The sequence below is a fragment of the Polypterus senegalus genome, chromosome 11 (genome assembly GCF_016835505.1).
Source record: "Polypterus senegalus isolate Bchr_013 chromosome 11, ASM1683550v1, whole genome shotgun sequence".
NCBI classification, from domain to species: domain Eukaryota; kingdom Metazoa; phylum Chordata; class Cladistia; order Polypteriformes; family Polypteridae; genus Polypterus; species Polypterus senegalus.
The window spans coordinates 111,834,493-111,855,907 of record NC_053164.1 but is presented as its reverse complement, the minus strand read 5'-3'; the positions used below and the strand labels follow the sequence as shown (position 1 = coordinate 111,855,907).

At 38.8% G+C, this 21,415-nt stretch overlaps 1 protein-coding gene across 2 annotated transcripts in view; it reads right to left on the bottom strand.

The window, feature by feature from the left end:
- Nucleotides 1-778: 778 nt before the first annotated feature.
- Nucleotides 779-21,415, bottom strand: part of LOC120539437 (protein mono-ADP-ribosyltransferase PARP12-like) — a 61,741-nt gene continuing 41,104 nt past the window's right edge. For both annotated transcript variants that reach the window (XM_039769488.1, XM_039769490.1), the window contains exons 10-12: nucleotides 13,477-13,607; nucleotides 5,244-5,395; nucleotides 779-2,447 (exon numbers count right to left, since the gene is read on the bottom strand). In XM_039769488.1, the coding sequence (XP_039625422.1) occupies nucleotides 1,384-2,447; nucleotides 5,244-5,395; nucleotides 13,477-13,607 (1,347 nt within the window). In that variant the 3' untranslated portion in view covers nucleotides 779-1,383. The remainder of the gene's footprint in view (nucleotides 2,448-5,243; nucleotides 5,396-13,476; nucleotides 13,608-21,415) is intronic.

Below are 21,415 nucleotides of genomic sequence, written 5' to 3'. Positions count from 1 at the left end.
CTACTTCTTGATAATTGAACCAGCAATCCCCAATGGGACATCCCAGTGCTTGAATATTGTGTGGACCATTTTTCTAATTTACATATTCATATTAATTTTCAAATTTTTGGAGCCATCCTTCAGATTCACAACCTTAATAACTCCCTTAACTGTAGACTTTTTTATTGAGAATAATGTGGCAGTTATTTTAATGATTCCCTAGCAGAGGCCAATTATAAGGAATTGTGAACTTAGGCAACTGTTTGTCACCTGTGTAAGTTCGCAGTTTCCACAACAGATGGAATGACTACTTATAAACACAGTACACTGGCTATTTTTTTTCCTTTTTTTTACTACAGCATAACCAGTGTTACCCTGAAAATATCACAAAAAATAAATTTCAGTATACAACTTCAAGAAAATTAGAGAATTGCTTCAGGGATTAAATACTATTGGTGCACTGAAAGGTCAAGTGACTTGCTGAGGGTCACTCAGTGAGACAATCTAACACCATAATCAGAATGACACGCCACCTACAAGACATTGTAATGCTTTACAGTTTATGAACATTTTAAAATGCAGATAATAAATGAAAATACAATTTACACAATTGCTAATTCATTGAGTAACATTAAAACAAAAATCAAGTGATATCTTTATATATAATACGCTACCGTGGCTGTTCATTTGTCTGTCCGGTGTTTTAAATCATGTGTAGCTCGCAAACCGTTTGAACTATTGACCTGAAATTTGGTACACATATACTACGTGACGTCTACTATCCGATTTCTGGGTGATGATTTTTGTTAATCATTTTCTTTTTATTTTATTTGATTGTAGAATCAACTCTTGGCAGCGCACAGCAGGGCGGCCGTGCGGCGCATGCGTATGGCCGCCGTTCTTGTTCCCTATCACCTTCGCTAATCATTGTTCAGACAGATTGAAATGAACATTTAACGAAAATGTACTAAGTAATTGCAACACAAAAACTAACTTAATCAGTTTTAACGCAAAAAAATGCCAACAAAAGAGGAGAAGCAGTGGGCCTCTAGGTTGGAAAAAAGAAGAGCTGCTCAGGAAGCAGCAAGCATATCAACCTCTGAGCAAATGAATGCTAAACAGAGACAGAGAAAGAGTATGAAAACTAGGAATGCTCAAGTCAAGTGTATTCACTGCACGTTATCGTGCAGTACGCTGTTACTGTTTTAAAATAATTCCTTTGATTTCACTGTGAATATGACATTTGCAGAATTCCAGTGTGACTGTGTAAATGGATAAAATATCCCGAAAATTAACTAATCATTATTGTAATTGACTACAAAATATTGTTATATAGTTTTAAAAATAAAACATGCCAAGATTTTTTTACTTGCTATTTACACTCATTAAAGATACAGATGCCAATTAAGATATGACACAAGGATTTTTGTCCTTTGGTTTTGAGGGTGGAATGGGGGCTGTCCTCCGATTTGATGACGTCTGTAAGTAGTAGTCTGTTCTTGCCGTGGTGTAATTGGGTGTGGCTGCTACTCTCTGAACTGGTGTTGAGTTTGGTTGTGAAAAAGAATAATTATTATATACACTACTTCCTGTTGAGGTGTTTAATGTTACATCACTAGCATAACGGTTCCTGACTGATGCTGAGGAGTTAATTTTTGTTGTACTGGTAGCAGAAGTTGTGGTTGACACGTTTGGATTAGACGTTGGCGTGTTTTGCACTAGACTTGATGGTGAATACATTGATCGGATATATGCAGTGCTGCTTGGTGAGTAGTTTAGGGCTTGTGCTACTGATGTAGATGTGGCTGGAGCTTTTGAAACTGATGCGAGAGGATGCTGTGCTTGACTTGATGATGACTGCTGTGCTTGACTTGATGATGACTGCTGTGCTTGACTTGATGATGACTGTTGCGCATTGCTGTAATACATACTTCTAAGTGACGAAGAGTTCACTTTTGCATTATTATTTACAGTTGTGGCTGGCAAATTTATTGAATTGACTGCTGCTGCACTGTTAATAGAGGAGGATATGGCGGGTACCTTGGCAGCAGAACCTGAGCTGATTTGTGGTTTGTTCACTGCTGGACTGAATGCCCCGGATGCATTTTGTCTAAATGCACTGTACAATGGGTATATTGTTGTTACAGTATTAACATTTTTGATTGGTGCATGGCTTGTTAATGTGGAGTCTACTTCATATATATCCCAGTCATTGTCATCGTATTCTATTATATACTCAGGATATATCTGGTGTTTTTCAAAAACCACATAAATTGATGGATTCAAAATATTGTCGACACAACTGTCATAAAAGAATGTATCTCCACCATCTTTTGACGGGGGCCGAACATGGCTGGACTTTCCTTCAACAGAGTCACCCACCAAAACTCGGACAACAAACATGGTTTTCGGCGATGAGAGACCTGTGAAACCATTTGAATATTGAGCATCCCTTGCAAAATAGCTGCCTGTAATGGAAAAACAATAATAAAATTATTAAAGAAGGTGCAAATGATGTAGATATATACCAAAAAACTAACAGTGCTAAGCTATGCACATGAAAATATATTTATGACATTGCTCACTCTGTGGAAGTTTATTTATTTTCTTAACTCAATTACTGGAATATGGAAACAAGTGTTGTTGAAGACAATCAGCAATCTCAATCTGTAGGGGGTGGCATTTACAGCAAAGCACTATATCTCACACTAGGCAACCCAAGTTGTTTCTGAAGACTCCTGAGAAAAGTCACATAGACACAGAGAGAATATGCAGACTTAGTTCTAAACATTATGCAATTTCTATCTGAATAATTCTCTTCCTTAAAATTCTCTCTTTGCTATTTACGTATTTCATAAAACAGTGTGAATATTTAACTTAACATACAGCTCTCAAACCTGTTGTCACACATATCATCAGAGGATTGCTTTCTGGACTCCTCTATAGTAAGTGATATCAACCCGGGGCAAGAGGGGGCACTGTCCCTAACAGTATTGTGTCTTCTTAACACCCAGTAAAGGCAACTAGTAAAAGCAACTGACTCTTCCTCATTTGTTGGATCACTATAAAAGCTTGGATGCCCCCAAGACAGACACCTCAATCTGGATCTGAAATGCAACCATAATGCAGCTCCCAGAAAAGACCCACTCTACTAAGCTGTTAGAACACAAGAGTCATGAAGACTGCCTTTTATTTCTGTTGTTTGTATTAGTTTTGAGCAATTAAGCAATAGTTTTCCTTAATAATATTTACAACCCCAAACCAGAAAAAGTTGGGGCGGTATGGAAACTGCAAATAAAAAAATAGCACAGTGATTCTTAAATTCACTTTGACTTTTATTTCATTGCTGACAGTATGAACTGAAGATATTTCACGTTTTGTGTGGCCAACTTCATTTCATTTGTTAATGTTCATCCATTCCTACATTTCAGGCCTACAACACATTCTGAAAAAAGTTGGGGCAGTAAAGCATTCACCACTTTGTGATGTCGCCATTACGTATCAAAGCACTTCAAAGATGTTTTGGCACTGAGGATACCAAACAGCGAAGCATTTCAGGTGCTATTTTGTCCCATTCTTCCTGCAAACACATCTTAAGGTGTGCACCAGTACAGGGTCATCATTATCACATTTTTTGTTTCAAAATGTTCCACACATTCTCTACCTGTATCCTCTTCTTCCACAGCCATGCCTTTGTAATGTGTGCAGAATGTGGATTTGTACTCCCTTGTTAAAAAAATGCATGGATGTTCCTGGAAAAGATGTTGTCTTGAAGGCAGCATACTGTATATTGCTCTAAAATCTCACTGTGCTTTTCTGCATTAATGCTGCCATCACATAAGTATAAATTACCTTTGCCAAGTGCACTGACACAACCTCATACCATGACAGACCCTGGCTTTTGGACTTGTTGCTGATAACAGTCTGGATGGTCCTTTTTGTCTTTGGTCCAGAGCACATGGCGTCCATTTCTTCCAAAAAAGATCTGGAACACTGTGTGATGGTCCATCCCAGATGCCTCCGAGCCCAGGGAAGTTGACATTACTCCTGGACATGGTTAACATCTATCCATTATCCAACCCACTATATCCTAACACAGGGTCATAGGAGCCAATCCCAACCAACACAGGGTGCAAGGCAGGAACAAATCCCGGGCAGGGCACCAGCACACCGCAGGGCACACACACACACTAGGGACAATTTAGGATCACCAGTGTACCTAATCTGCATCTCTTTGGACTGTGGAAGGAAACCGGAGCACCCAGAGGAAATGCACGTAGGCACGAGGAGAACATGCAAACTCCATGTAAGGAGGACCCGGGAAGTGAACTACCACTGCGCCACCGTGTCGCCCATGGTTAACATAAGGCTTCTTTTTTGCACAGTAAAGTTTTAAGTGGTATTTGTGAATGTATCTCCATATTGTAGTGCTTGACATAGGTTTGCTAAAGTAATCCCTTGCCCATGTGGTTATATCACCTATTGATGTGTCACATTTCTTAATGCAGTGTGGTCTGAGGGATCGGAGATCACGGGTGCTTAGCTTAGGCTTAAACCCTTGCCTTTTACTCACTGAAATTCCCCCAGATAAAAATGATTTTTATGCACTGTAGAGGGGGAAATATGCAAATCCCTTCCTGACTTTCTTTGAGGAACATTGTTTTTAAACATTTCAGAAGAAACTGGAGATCCCCTGCCTATCTTTGCTCCTCAAAGGCTCAGCCTTTCATGGATACTGCTTTTCTACCAAATCATGATTACCATCACCTGTTTGAAATCACATCATTATTTAATTATGTTACCTCATTACTGGCCCTAATTTGCCCCATCCCAACATTTAGAATGTGTTGTAGGCCTGAAATGAAGGAATAGATGTATATTAACAAATGAAATGAAATTGACCAGATAAATATGAAATATCTTGGGTTCATCTTTCCACATTGTTTAATCCAAGATTGGGCACCCGTCTACCACAAGATCCACTCACTTACACACTCTCATGGGGCCAATTTAGACTCTAACATGCACATCTGTGGGGACATGGGATGAAAACTGCAGTACAGTTAAAGGTTAGGCACTGGATTCAAACCCAGGACACAAGAACAATGAGATAGCAGCACTTATCACAGAACAAATGTGCTCCACCATTAAATACCTAAAGGTTATACCTAATTTATTAAAGCTATCTGTTTATTTTGTAAAAAAAAAAATACATTATAAACTTATCAACATATCAATCAGGAGATAAAAATCTAATGCTTCACCTTTTCCATAAGCGGTGCCATTTGTTCCACAGATTCGCCAGTCAAAGTTATGTTTACATATGGCATCGATGTTCTTCAAATCAGTTCCATGAAATAGATTCTTTTCATTGACAGGTTTGCCATTTTTTGTCTTTCTCATTTGTTCTTTTTGCCTGAAATTAAGCAGTTTAATTAATTAGTTAAGGAAATATAAATATCATTTTTTATCACAACAAACATACCAATCACTCAAATTCATGTAATCAGTACATCTAAACATGCATTTGATGAATTTAAACGGGCTCAAAAAAACACTTTGTTTGAAATAAAACATGTTAAACTAAGACTGAAAAAGTGCTAACTAACAGAGATGGTCACAGTTTAGCTGAATCAACTATAAAATACTTTTAAGTATTGTGGCAGACGACCGGAGAGCTTGCCACACCAGGACACCTTGTGATGGAAGGACTGGGAGAGGTGGCATATTGGGGACAATACCTCCCCCAGAACACAAGATGGCAACCCCCCTGAAGCACGTGGGACCACAGGCTTGGAGCTTGGAAGCTCAGCCCTGTTGGGGCCTGTGGTCACAGCCAGGGGGCACCTGGACAATTCCGGAGACCTGGACTGCAGCACTTCTGCCACACCAAGAAATGCTGCTGGAAGAGCATCAGGAAACAACTGGAGCACATCCAGGTGCAACATAAAAGGGGCCGCCTCACTCCATTCGGAGAGCTGGAGTCGGGAGGCAGAGAACAGAGCTTGTGGGAGAGGACTGGAGGCGGCAGAGAAGAGAAAGAAAAACAGAGAAGAAGAAAGAAGGGCTTGAGCTTTATTGTGGCTGAGTTGTGCACTGTGTGCTGGAAAAGAAATAAATCCTGTGTGATGTTGGGACTTCTGTGAGTCCTGTGTCTGTCTGGGTCCAGGCTAATCCACAGTATCTACTGTATAAATATTCATTAAGTATGCTATTAACAATTAATTATACTGAAATTTGCTAGTCATCTTCCATTGACTCATATCATGTTAAAAGGAGCTTATAACATTCAGATTGTTAATTGCTCCTTATAATGTTTGCCTAAGCCAGGGGTGGCAAACTCCAGGCCTGGAGTGCCGCAGTGGCTACAGGTTTTCATTCTAACCCTTTTCCTAATCAGTGACCCATTTTCACTGCTAATTAACTTTTTCCCCATCACTTTAAGAGCCCTGTTAGAAGAGTTCAGCCCTCTGAATTGATTCCTTTCTTCATTAAATGACAGCCAAGCAGAAATGAGATGTGAAATTAGCTAACAGATGACCAGCTAAACTGGGGCTTCAGACTCCAACCAATTTCACTCCAGTCACTTACTTAATGAGAAGTCAATTCTTGCTGTTAATTAAACGCGTTATTTAATTCCATGGTTTGTTGCTGATGTCATTCTGCCACAGTACACATTTCAAAAACTGTTGTTTTTCTATTCTTTCTAAAAGCACCGTCAAAATGTTTTGGTGACCTGAGAGATCAACCTTACCAAGACCATCACCTCTCTTTAATTTCAGATATTGTGTAATGGGCACAGAGGAGCTGGTCATGTGGTAGCTTGTTTTGTGTCTCATTATTGTTTGGCTGCTAATTAAAGAAAAAAAACAACTATGGGGCCTGAGTCAAGCTAAATAAAACAAGTAATCGGCAGCACAAACTGGTCACTAATTAAGAAGATGGTAAGAATGAAAACCTGATGCCACTGCGGCACTCGAGGCCTGGAGTTCGCCACCCCTGACCTAAGCTAATTTGTGACCACAAAGTTGTTACATATTACTAGGACACAGGGTCAAGCAATGAAATAAACTAATAATTATAAAAAGAGACACAGGTAACAATTCTTTTTCCAGATTGTCTTCATTTTTTTACAAAAATAACAAAACTTTGTCAAACCCCAATTTCCTCTAAAATTTCTGAAAGTGTAGTACAAATAGCCAAGGAGGATGTGAGAACATTCATTATATATGGAAAACAAACTTAATTTAGTATCATTCATAATAAAGATCTCAAAACTATTGCAAAGACAGGAAAACAATGACCTAAAGAAGCTGAGAGCTACTATAACAACAATGATTAAGCTACAACTTGCAAAGCGTATTCATATAATATCACTGTTGTGCAGTCATAAAGCATTTGATATAGTAGGAGAAGGTTGCACATGGACTAAGAGATGCCAGAATGAGAACAAGGCCAAAAAAAAACAAAGCAAGTGTTGAAAACCAGTAAGACAAAAGAGAACTGATCATCAAAGCTCAATACCAGAGATAAAAGTCAAAAATAAACTTGTGAAAAGTCCAAGCACTAAAGAAACCAAAAAGCTGTTTTAGAAATAGCAGGCCACCATTTTACGTATGAGAAAAGTGATGAAATAGCACATCATTGTGACTGTAAAATTATGGCAGAGTCTAAGTAGAAACACACAAAATAGTATCCCAATCAAGACACAAAATGGTGATATGGAAATGTCACAGAGAAGAAGATACCAATTACAGTAATCACAAAACAAAAATAAATGCTTAAAACAAGCATGGAAATGAGCTGTGGAGGGTAAAACCCCCAAAATGATGAGGTCAGCATTCAGTATTTCAGCTTTCTGGTATTCTTTTAAAAGCAGTAGTGACAGAATTAAAAACAAATTATGAATTCATTTAGAAAAAAGTTTTATTTCTACCCCAATCATTAGAGGGGATTTAAAATAAGGACTTCCCCCAAGCCTATAAATACTAGATCCCTAGCCACAGTATTACTTTACGTGGTGTGGATAGGCAACCTGTCTATAGGAACTGTATTAAATTTCTCTCTTTTTCCAGACTATTGACTAACTTCAAGGTGCGCACTCCTAAACAGTATTAAGCAATAAGGTCAAAGTTAGAATTTCAGATAAGGAACAGACTCAGTTTAAAAATGTACAGGTCTGTCTCGACAGAAATGATCAAAAATCTGTTAATGTTGGCATCCAAAGGTATGAAAAATATCATCATCATTCCTCCTCGAAAACACATCTAAGGTAATTCGTTTATCTTGACTATCTATCTCTGCTCTTAACCCCTTCGAAATGATACTGTTGTGCTAGGACATGATAAGTGTTTAATAGAATCTTCCGTTAAAGTGCACAACATTAATACTGTAATAAGCAATCTCAATGCACGTAGAAAATCTAGGAAATACGGCATATACTCCAATAATCTAATTAAAATTACTATTTTAGAGGAACAATGTATTAAAACTATAAAAACTGATCACAGATTAAACAAAAAATACACACAGAGCGCTAATAAAATAATTTAGTTCCTATTCCAAATATCAATAACGCACATAGTATTCATCTCTGCACCTCCAAACATTAAATATGGCACTATTAAATGTTAGAGCTTTAACTAACAAAACGTTTTTTTATCAACGATCTTATTAGTGATAAAAAAATAGATTTTATTGCACTAAATGAAACGTGGCTTAACTCAGATGCGCTGTTTTTTAATCGAATCTGCCTCCGATTACAGTTTTACTCGTGCAGACCGCCAGGGAAAAGGGGGCGGATTGGCTAACATTTACTCGAGCGATTAAAATGTAAAGATGTCAGTTTTGGTAAGTTCAAGTCCTTTGAGTATCTCGCGTTGTTATCATGGAGATTCTCAAGTTCTAGTACTATCCGTGTATAGACCTCCAAAATATAACGCGTCTTTTTGAGGAATTCTCTGACTTAATGTCAATTTTAATTACTAACTATGACACACTCCTAATAGTTGGCGACTTTAATTTTCATATAGATAATCAGTGTGATCTAAAAGTAAAAGAATTTATGAACCTCCTGGATTCTTTTGATTTGAGACAACTCATAAATCAGCCTACACATAAAGCAGGTCATACGTTAGACTTAGTGATTACTAAAGGACTGAAAGTTGATATAAAACAGATCATTGATATTGGTCTATCAGACCATTTTCTTCTACTTTTAATATAGAAATAATGATAAAAACACTCATGAGAAGCATATTGTTAAAAACGCTTCTTTGATTCAGCAGCAGCTTTAAAACTTACAAACATTTAAGCAATCAGTCCGTTTATAGTGCCAGCTATAATAGCGAGGATAATGTAAATAGTAAGGTGGAAAGATTTAATACTAAAGTGAGAGCTGCTGTTGACATAGTTGCACCTGAAAAGACAGTGAAAAAATCTTCTAGTATTGTTATACCATTGAAGAGCCAAAGAGTGTCTGATTTAAAGAGAACATGCGAGAGCTGAGCGTCAATGGAGGAAGACTAAACTTACTATCCACCATGAAATATTAAAAGTCAAAATAACAGAATACAATAACACTGTCCGTCTTGAGAGAGCTGCTATTTCTCTAAGATTATAAATAACAATGCTAGTAATCCCAGAGTCTTATTTTCTACAATTGATGCCTACTAAACCCAGGTAACTCAAAGGAATGCCTCCTAAGTGCTTCCAGTGAAACCTGTGAGGCTATCGCTGTATTTTCAATCAAAAATTAATGATATTAGAAATAACATAGTATATCTCCCAACACTAAGGATCCTCCTAAACCCCAGCATCCTGTTATAAACAAATTAAACTCTTTCACTAGGATAGATTTACCTGATTTACAAAAATAATATCTCAATTAAAACCTCCACCTGCCCTTGACCCGATACCAACAAGGTTTTTCAAAGAAGTATCAGGCGTGCTAATTGATAATGTTCTGACATAGTAAATTCGTCATTAGATACGGGGTCTTCCCAGACTGTCTTAAGACTGCTGTAGTTAAACCCCTACTTAAGAAACATAATCTTGACCCTCGCTCTTGAAAATTTTAGACCCATCTCTAACCTGCCTTCTTAAGTAAAGTTCTGGAGAAGGCAGTCATTATGCAGTTAAATGACCACCTAAATAAACATGCTATTCTTGATAAATTTCAGTCGGTTTTAGAACAAATCACAGCACAGAAACTGCACTCGTTAAAGTAGTAAATGACTTGCGGTAAATGCAGACAGAGGCCATTTATCTGTTCTCATCCTCTTAGATCTGAGTGCTGCATTTGACACCATTGATCACAATATTCTTAGAAATCGCCTTAGTCAATGGGTGGGCCTCTCTGGCAGTGTCTTAAATTGGTTTGAATCCTACCTGACAGGGAGAAAATATTTTGTTAGTTGTGGAATTACAACTCGAAGACACATGATATCCATATGGTGTTCCACAAGGCTCTATCCTGGGTCCGCTGTTTTCTCAATCTACATGCTTCCGTTAGGTCAGATTATCTCAGGGCACAACGTGAGCTACCACAGCTATGCTGATGACACACAGCTGTACTTATCAATAGCACCTGATGACCCGATTCTATTGATTCACTAACACAATGTCTGACTTGTATCTCAGAATGGATGAATAGTAACTTTCTCAAGTTAAATAAAGAGAAACTGAAATCTTAGTGATTGCAATAATGGATACAATGAGGCTATTAGAAATAAACTGGATACATTAGGATTAAAAGTCAAGACGGAGGTAAAAAGCTTAGGGGTAATTGTTGACTGTAATCTGAATTTTAAATCACATATTAATCAGATCATTAGGACAGCATTTTTCACTTAAGAAACATAAGTAAAGTTAGACCTCTTATATCACTGAAAGATGCTGAGAAATTAGTTCACGCGTTTGTTTTCAGTCGACTAGATTACTGTAACACTCCTCTCAGGACTACCCAAAAGATATAAATCGTTTGCAACTAGTGCAGAATGCAGCTGCTAGAATCCTAACTAGGAAAAGAAAATCGAACACATTTCTCCAGTTTTGATGTCACTACACTGGTTACCTGTGTCATTCAGGATTGACTTTAAAATTCTGCTTATGGTTTATAAAGCCTTAAATAATCTCGCCCATCTTATATATCGGAATGTCTGACACCTTATATTCCAAATCGTAACCTCAGATCCTCAAATGAGTGTCTCCTTAGAATTCCAAGAACAAAACTTAAAAGAAGTGGTGAGGCGGCCTTCTGCTGCTATGCACCTAAAATCTGGAATAGGCTGCCAATAGGAATTCGCCAGGCTGATACAGTAGAGCACTTTAAAACACTGCTGAAAACACATTACTTTAACATGGCCTTTTATAACTTCATTTAATTTAACTTAATCCTGATACTCTGTATGTTCAATTCTTCATAATAACTATTAATGGTGGCTCTAAAATCCGTACTGACCCCTACTCTCTTTTCTGTTTCTTTGTGGTGGTGGCCTGCGCCACCTCCACCTACTTAAAGCTTCATGATGCTCCAACAATGATGGATGGATTAAAAGGCAGAAGTCTACGTGACCATCATCATCAAGTCCTTCCTTGAGAACCCTAAATCCAAAGAGGACTGTTTCATTTATGTTAGGTAGAATGCCCAGAGGGGACTGGGCGGTCTCATGGTCTGGAATCCCTACAGATTTTATTTTTCTCCAGCCGTCTGGAGTTTTTGTTTTTCTGTCCCCTGGCCATTGAACCTTACTCTTATTCATGTTAATTAATGTTGATTTATTTTGTTTTTTATTGTGTCTTTTATTTTTCTATTCTTTATTTTGTAAAGCACTTTGAGCTACTGTTTGTATGAAAATGTGCTAAATAAATAAATATTGTTGTTGTTATCATGAACCACCCACAGTAGGCCATATTGTTTCAGAATGCTCCACATTTATGATAAGTTTGTTAGAAAAATTTACATCTGTCAGAATATTGGATATGCTTCCTTGTAATCCTTTAAAGACATTATTTAGAAAAAAAGACAAAACGGACTAAGCATGTGCAACAAAAATCCAAGATTTCATACTGACTTATCTTTCTCAACAAGAACACAAACCCACCCTACATAATCAATGGGAAAGAAATTTCTTACATTGTCTAAAACTAGAAAGAAATTAAAATATTTATAGTGAGAAATGCTCAAAAGTTCCTTTAAAGCTTCACATAAATGCATTAACTCTTCTAAAATAATCTTCTTGTCAGTTGCTACAGTTCTCTAGGTAGACAGGAGCTGTTGAGTGTTGGTTATGACTAGCGTTGGATAACGAAATTTGCAAAATTTGTTTTCGCAGCAAATACGCTGTGTTCACCATTGACATTCTTCACCAAATACTTTCCTGCAAATCTGCTGTGATTTTTTTTCCCCATCACCGAGGCTAGCGTGACATCACAGATCTGCTGCAGCCATGTGCAGAGATTTCATACATGGAACTACATTCATAACGGCTAACACGGTACAACACCCTAGTACTACATTCATGCATATTGTAAGACAACTGCCCATCTGCTTTGAGCAATCCAGTCAATTTATACCCTGTATTTATTTAAAAAAATACTGCAAATTTTTATTGATTTATTTATTTTTATTTGAGGGTAACTTAGCTGATCATAATGAAAATATTATGAGTACTGCAAAAGGATTTATAATGCTGATCCCTGGGCACTGGCTTAATCTCCTGCATGCAGCACCAACTTAACTAATTACAGTATGCATGCCTTAAAGGAGCCCTTCCTTCTCCTCAAGTCAAAATGAGACTCTGTGAAATAATAATATGAAAAGATTCATTACTATTTACAAGGCATTTCTGTCTTCTTGATGAGGAAGAAAGGGAAAAACATCTGCATAGACAGAACAGAAACAAAAAAAAAATACATTCCAGATATTCCTGGAGCTGTGACTTCAAACAATGGAAGGAGCCAGTCCCACGCTGCTGCTGCTACTACATGGCGTGATGTGGCCATTTGTTGCATGTTGTTTGTGGTTATCATTCTTGTGTGTCTTTTGTTATTTGAGGCACAGTGGCGGAGTGGTTAGCTCTACTGCCTAACAGCTCAGGTTAGATTTTTGGGCACAGTAATAAGTTCAGCATAGCTGGCATATGATTCCCTAGACCTCAGGGACACTTAAAAGACCACTGCACTATTATAATGCACGTAAAGCTAGTTCAGTTCCTTTCTCCCCATTGACTTCTATCCATTTTGTGGAGTTCGGCGAAATTCCCAAACATGTCCATGATTTCGACAAACTCATGGTGAAGCAAACTCCATTGGGTTTGCTCAAAACAAATTACTATTTATGACTTAATGTAATTACATTTTAAGCAGGAAAATGTAGACTAATTAAACTATCGATTGATCTAACTTTTACATATTAAATTGTAATCTTTAAGTTCAATAAACTCACATTGGTTGTAAAAAAAAAATATATATATATATATATCTGAAAGAACATACCATTGAAAGACCTCCCAGAGAGCTTTGTTCTGGATCCGCTCAATTTTTGTAATTTGAAAACCATACATGGTCTTTTCAAAATGTTTCTTCACCTTACCGTACTCTTCACTTGATTGAAGCAAGGTGATTTTCTATAAGATTTGATAACAGAAAAGTGTTCTATTAGTGATTTTCAAACTTCGACAAAATCTCCCTCCACAGAGTGTAGCCTTTTGACATGACCGTTAGGCCTTTTAGATGTCACAGATGGGCCAAGCAATGTACTGCAGATAAAGATGGAATTGGCACATCAGTTGACAGAGTTAGGGAAGACAAATAACTACTGTAGTTTTCTATAGTAGCACATAAAAGTACAGAGGAACACTAGAGATATATCACTGGTAATCACACAAGTACTTGTGAAACAATGAAAACAATTCCTAAAGTAAAAACAACGGATAATCAATAAAACATTTTTGAGCCAAGCAGTAATGACCAGGATTGTTGAAACGTTGAGAGTTGGTAAAACTTTCATATTGTGCAGAAGGTATCATGACATTGTCATGATCCTTAGTCCAAAAATATTTTAGGTCTCTTAATTGTGACTCTAATTCTACAAATACCAGAAGGACTAGAATAAAATGAGGAAACTGGCATCAAAGCATTCAAATGGGACTAACCTTGTGAAAGAGTTTTTATGGCACTCCTGGAATACACTGCAAATAGCTGGTCTTTCTGTCCATTTGGCAAAAGATATTTCAGCGCCAGACTAACAGAAATCCCAGCACAATAACTCAATCCCTTCATCTATACATTTTTGTAAAGACCATGCCTGTTCCAGCAAAAATTGGTAAAAGGTGGGTGCCAGGCTATTGCAGGGCATACACACACATATACACACTCACATTTACTCATACTGGGCCAATATGGATTTGCAGATTAACGCAGGACACGTTTTCGACAAATGAACCATGTCTGAAACATGTAAATGAAAAAGGCTCCATACAAAGGTTAGTGTCCAGGAACATGCCAGTGCCAACTCAGCAGTAGTGGTACATACAGAAAAGATCCTCCACTGTACATAAGTTGCTGTACTAGCACAGAGTACATTAAAAGCTTTACTTGCACATCCAGCCACCAGTGAAGTAGGAGAAAAAAGATACAAGGTGACAGACGAATATTAAAGAAGGGGAATGTGCTGGTGACATTTAATGACCAGATAGCAGTATAAGTCATTGGTCACAAGATGATGCACAAATTTAAAATGAATAGTTTTATCTTTAGAATAAAATGAGATACTTTTGAAAAACTGTATTGATGGTGGATTTAAGTATCACTTACAAACTGAGTGTGAAGGTAAAGATATTATAAGGTTTTTGATGCAAAGCAGCGCACAAAGTGGAGATTGGCTTTTCATAGAGAAAAAATATAAAAAAACAAAAAGGCAGAGGGATAGAATAGGAGAAGACCGCAGAAAACAGATGGATGAAAGAAAGAGGAGGAACTGGAAAAGATAAGAGAACCTAGATCTCTGCAGTTGCTGTGACTGAAGCCCAGGGTCATTTTAGATGCTTTTAAGAATGATAAACCTAAATAAGAATAAGAAAGAAAAGAGACTGAATGCCCAATGATGCAAACAGCCTCTTTATGAAAGCCAGGAGAGTGACAGCACAGACTCAGATCAGTTATCTTCAAACCTAATAACACCATGTCATAAGACCCAAAGTTATGTCAGAGAAAAGGTGGCTTTTCTTACTATTGCAAGACGTGTACGCCTGACTGTTTTTGGTTAATGGTCATGTCATGACAGTTGCATCAAATATGCAATGATTTACAGAATTGTAATTGCTAAAAGTGCTTACATAGAAGTCGACTAAGACAAGCATAGAACATTAGTGTCCTGCTGAAGCAGAATTATTTTTACTTCGAGATCAGAAGATGAAACAAGAACAAAATGGATTGCGCTGGGTCAAAATCAACGAGACAGACCAATCACTCAACAAGTGAAAAATGTGAGACAAGTATCAGAATCATAAAGCAGAAAGTAAATCTGAAAACTGAAAATGCCATGATGTGCATGTTAAATCTTGTAGTTTTATCTAAAACACATACCCAAATGGTGCATAAATTACTTTTTTAAAGGGTTGTGCTGATGAGGTTGCCTCAGCAATGGCTGATGCGAAAGTCACAAAACAGTGCCACCCATCAATAGTCAAAATGGTGCTGTAATAAGATGCTGAGAATTTACAATAAAGCCAAGAACCAAGACAGGACGAAATAAATGCCTTAATCAAATCCCTCAACCTCAGAAACCCCAGAATAACCACCAAGAAATTTCAAAAACCCCTCGGGAAAATGTAAAAAAAAAATTTAAAAAGAACACCATTCACAATAATTAGGACAAAGCTAGATTATGAAGTAAACAACTTGGTTCCTCAAATTGATTACTGAGTAATGTCTCTGCTGCAGGGATTTTAGAGGGTTTTTTTTTCTTACTTAAGTTACTTAATCTGCAAAAGAAAGTGCCTTTCACTAATTAATAAGAAATGCCAGTGAATATGCCACTGCTCCATGGTGCTATTCCCCTATAAAGATGTTTGTTATATTCATTAGTTGGTTCCAGTTCTTGAAGAAAGGTGAATTGCCTCTACAGTTAGTAAATTGTGAGATTTTGATAATTAAAATACATATCAAGTGCACCTTTCTGATTATATGCTTTTGTTGCTTCCTTGCAAAATTGTAGAATATTTATGAAACGTGATCTCCTCTGTTTAAACCCATGTTGACTGACTGGTAATACTGTATGTCATATGCATTCCTTAAATTATCTTTGATTGCTTCCATTAGTTCATCTATGATACTGTACTTATTCAGCAACCTGGCCTGTAGTTACTAGGTTTGGCTAAATCACCCTTTTATATAATGACATGACATTGATTTACTGTTTCATTTGTTTTCCCTATAGCGTCTGGGAGGTTTTTGACCTGCTGAAAGGTTTTTGACTTTTTTGTCTTGGACAGAGCAGGATGCTAATTGTTGAAATATCTTGTGAAGCAAGGTTGAATGTCAGGTCGCAATATCATTAGATTGTCAACCTCTCCAGGAAGTTTTTTGGATCATTTTCTGAATCAGATTCCAGCCTCTCATCTGGGAGATTATTTGGAACACTCACTGGCCATGACAACAAGGTGTTTAAGAGTATAGGAATTAATGGTATGATTCTCCAGGGAAAATAAAGGGCAGCAAAGAAGAGTCATGTCCCATGGTGTCTGTTTGGGACTTGTCCTTTTAAAGTAAGCCAGATGACTTCTCACTTTCTTGATGTAGTAAACACTGCTCTTAAACATGCAGGAATCTGTAGTCTTTGCAGCAAGCTTGTATCCTGCGGCCGGCTCTACGCTGAGGCAAGAGGGGGCAATGCCCCCTTAAACAAACATCCTGCCCCCTTAAACTTTTACAAGTTGAGAAAGAAAATAATAGATTATCCACAAACTGAATATGGACACGATTTACTACAGTAGTTCAAAAATCCACTAGAAAAGGCACAAATGAGATGATAGGTTTCACCACTTGTTCGCTCTTTCCCTCTTTCCCTCCGTGCACTGTTTGTCCACAGGCTCACACAGCACTTGGCAGAGATCCCCCACTCACCCTCCCCCCAGCTAAACATCCAATCACTGTTAGTATGCAAATGACTCGGTGTCAGGTTTCTCAGTAGGCAGGGATGCGCAACAGAAAGGAGGCTTTGAGGAAGCAGCAAATTTCTGTCATCAAAATCATAGCAACTCGTGAGATAATTAACATCAACTAAAAAATACAGTGCATCCGGAAAGTATTCACAGCGCATCACTTTTTCCACATTTTGTTATGTTACAGCCTTATTCCAAAATGGATTAAATTCATTTTTTGCTCAGAATTCTACACATAACACCCAATAATGACAACATGAAAAAAGTTTACTTGAGGGTTTTGCAAATTTATTAAAAATAAAAAACTGAGACATCACATGTACATAAGTATTCACAGCCTTTGCTCAATACTTTGTCGATGCACCTTTGAAGCTCCATCAGGTTGGATGGGAAGCGTCAGTGCACAGCCATTTTAAGATCTCTCCAGAGATGTTCAATCGGATTCAAGTCTTGGCTCTGGCTGGGCCACTCAAGGACATTCACAGAGTTGTCCTGAAGCCACTCCTTTGATATCTTGGCTGTGTGCTTAGGGTTGTTGTCCTGCTGAAAGATGAACCTTCTCCCCAGTCTGAAGTCAAGAGCGCTCTGGAGCAGCTTTTTATCCAGGATGTTTCTGTACATTGCTGCAGTCATCTTTCCCTTTATCCTGACTAGTCTCCCAGTTCCTGCCGCTGAAAAACATTCCCACAGCATGATGCTGGTATTGGCCTGGTGATGAGCGGTGCCTGGTTTCCTCCAAACGTGATGCCTGGCATTCACACCAAAGAGTTCAATCTTTGTCTCATCAGACCAGAGAATTTTGTTTCTCATGGTATGAGAGTCCTTCAGGTGCCTTTTGGCAAACTCCAGGCGGGCTGCCATGTGCCTTTTACTAAAGAGCGCCTTCTGTCTGGCCACTCTACCATGCAGTCCTGATTGGCGGATTGCTGCAGAGATGGCTGTCTTTCTGGAAGGTTCTCTCTCCACAGAGGACCTCTGGAGCTCTGACAGAGTGACCATCGGGTTCTTGGTCACCTCCCTGACTAAGGCCCTTCTCCCCCGATCGCTCAGTTTAGATGGCCGGCCAGCTCTAGGAAGAGTCCTGGTGGTTTCAAACTTCTTCCACTTACGGGTGATGGAGGCCACTGTGCTCATTGGGACCTTCAAAGCAGCAGAAATTTTTCTGTAACCTTCCCCAGATTTGTGCCTTGAGACAATCCTGTCTCGGAGGTCTGAACAATTCCTTTGACTTCATGCTTGGTTTGTGCTCTGACATGAACTGTCAACTGTGGGACCTTATATAGACAGTTGTGTACCTTTCTAAATCATGTCTTATCAACTGAATTTACCACAGGTGGACTCCAATTAAGCTGCAGAAACATCTCAAGGATGATCAGGGGAAACAGGATGCACCGGAGCTCAATTTTGAGCTTCATGGCAAAGGCTGTGAATACTTATGTACATGTGATTTCTGTTTTTTTATTTTTAATAAATTTGCAAAAATCTCAAGTAAACTTTTTTCACGTTGTCATTATGGGGTGTTGTGTGTAGAATTCTGAGGAAAAAAATGAATTTAATCCATTTTGGAATAAGGCTGTAACATAACAAAATGTGGAAAAAGTGATGCGCTGTGAATACTTTCCGGATGCACTGTACATCTATATTTGTACAGTCAATGGAGACTAGTCCATTGTTCTTCTCACAGTTTCAGTCTGGTAGAAGTCTCGATCCCACAAGCACCACTGTGAGCCTGTCTGCTGCATAGAGCCGACTAGAGGACCTGTGTCTGTCTGTCAGACCCCGACACAAAGCCCCACCCCAGCTTTCAACTCTGCACTCAACCGTTTTCTCATTTCATATACTGATGTAATCCCAGCGATTTTAATAAAGCTTATTCACTTTCAACCCCAGTTTCTAGCAGCTCACAAAGGGAAAGTTAATGCTGTGAGATGCATCCTTTTTTCCAAGCTTTTTAAAAAGTGTGGCGCTGCTCCTGCCTGTACGAATAGCAGTAGCAATGATGCTGCTGCTGGTACATCAGAGACAGCAGCTAGCATGTCTACTCCTGTGGCATCAACAGACACTGCTTCTCCGGTACCTCTGCCAACAATTGCTGCCCCAAAGCAACCTGCTCAGCTACCCAGTGACTTAAAATGGCAATACACCATCCCAGCCAATACTGGGCAGTTACCCCAAATGTGTACTTGGTGGTACTCAATCCTCCATACTCTGTTGTGCGGGACGCATGCTTTTGTTTCCCCTGTCGGAAATATGGCAGCACAGTTAATAAGAGGGATGTAGTTTTTACCTTAACTGGTTTAAACAACTGGAAAGCAGCACTTGATCGAGACAAGGGGCTACAGAGGCATGTGTCCAGCCACAACCATGTGCATGCTTCAACCATCTGGACTGAGCATAAAAGCAGAGAGGCCACAGGGGGGACTGTGGATTCAATGTTGGTTGGTAAAACACAACCTGAAAAAAAACATTATTATGTCAAGAGTATTGATAGCGCTATAAGTTTTCTCTGTGTAAATGAGTTGGGGCACCGTGGGACTGCAGAAACCTTGAGATATGACACAGCGGGTAATGATGATGACATTGCTTCAGGTATTTTTTTGAAAACTGATGGAATATACCTTAGAGAAGGAAGAGAAGCTAGCAAGCATTGCCAAGGGTATCCCAAAAATGCAAAATACACATCTAAGGATATCCAAAATGAAATTATCCAAACACTGGCTGACATGGTGCTTGGAGAGGTCAGGAAAAAATATGAAAGTGCTGATTCTGCAGGTTCTCGCCTCAAAAGTGATGGGATTAAGGATAGCTGCAATGTGGAAAATTTGTCTGTGATAATATGGTTTGTCAGAAATTCCATGCCAGAGGAGCATCTTATTGGGTTGCTTGACTTGCAACAACTTGATGCAGAGTACATCACACCTGAGATGCTGTTACACCTATCTGATGCTGGCTACAGTGCTGACAGTATACTTAGCCAGTGTTATGATGGAGCTTCTGTGATGAGTGGGGTTAGAGGTGGTGTACAAGCTCTGCTCCAAAAGAGGCTTGACAGATATGTTCCATACATCCACTGCTACAACCACCAACTGCACTTAGTGGTTCTAGTTCACTCTACAACTTTTTTCACCACCACTATGTGCTCAATAAACATGATGCACCTTGTCTAAAAAGACTGCTTGAGATCAGATGGACAAGAACTATGAGGTGACAAGGTGCACTGTGGACAATCGAGAACAAATCCTTAGTATCCTATCTGAGATGACAGAGGATGATGATGCTGCAGTTGACCTGTGCACCGAGGCATCAGGCCTGCTATGCCAAATTAAGAGGCATCACTTCTTTGAGATTGGAAAGTTCCTAGTGCGGGTGCTTGGTGTCTTGAAACCAGCAAATGCTATTCTACAGTCTCAGTCAGTTGATCTGTGCTGTGCTTATGAGGTTGTTAGTGCAGCACTGGACTCCTTAAAAACATCCGTGAGGATGACTGTTGGGGAGTGTCATCTCCTGCTGAGGATGAGTCACATCCAACAAAGAGAAGGAGAGCAATGAGCAATCGCTTGGGTCAAAGTGTTGTGCTCTCAACTTTGGGTCATACAGACTCTGATGACCCTACCATTTCCCCCAGCAGTCTCTGAAAAGATCCCTGCTCAACATCCTTGACAGGGCCATTTCAGAAATGGAAACTAGATTTTCACACAAGAATATTGACCTGATGAGAGCCACATCTAGTCTTGCACCCAAATCTAGCGCATTTCTAGATCCCACCCTGTTTCACCCTCTGGCTGTGATGGCTGGCACTGTAGCAGATGTTGTAAGTCTGAAAAATGAAGTTCTTGTGGCAAAACAGTTCAAAGGAAACAGACCTGTCCACTGTGTGTAAACTCCTGCAGGAGTACAAGGAAGCCTTTCCTAAGTTGCATAAATTGTATGTAACAGCCCTGGTAGTTGGTGTCTTCAGCACCATGTGAGAGTTCCTGCTCCACTTTGTCACGGGTCCTAACCCTCTATCATCACACCATGTGACATAAAAGAAAGAGGAACTTGGTGTTGGCTATGAATGAATTTGTAAGGGTTTTTGAAAAGGGAAACAGGAGACTGTTGTTGTAGAGTGGATTGTGGAGAAAGGAGAGTGGAGCTGTTCAGTTGCAAACAGAGAGTTCAGTTGCTTGAAAAACAAACAAGCTTAAAACAAGACAAAAGTTAAACTGTTCTGTTCTAAATCTGTTGCGTTCTACAAATTAGTTTGAGAATTGTACGAAAAGACATGGTGA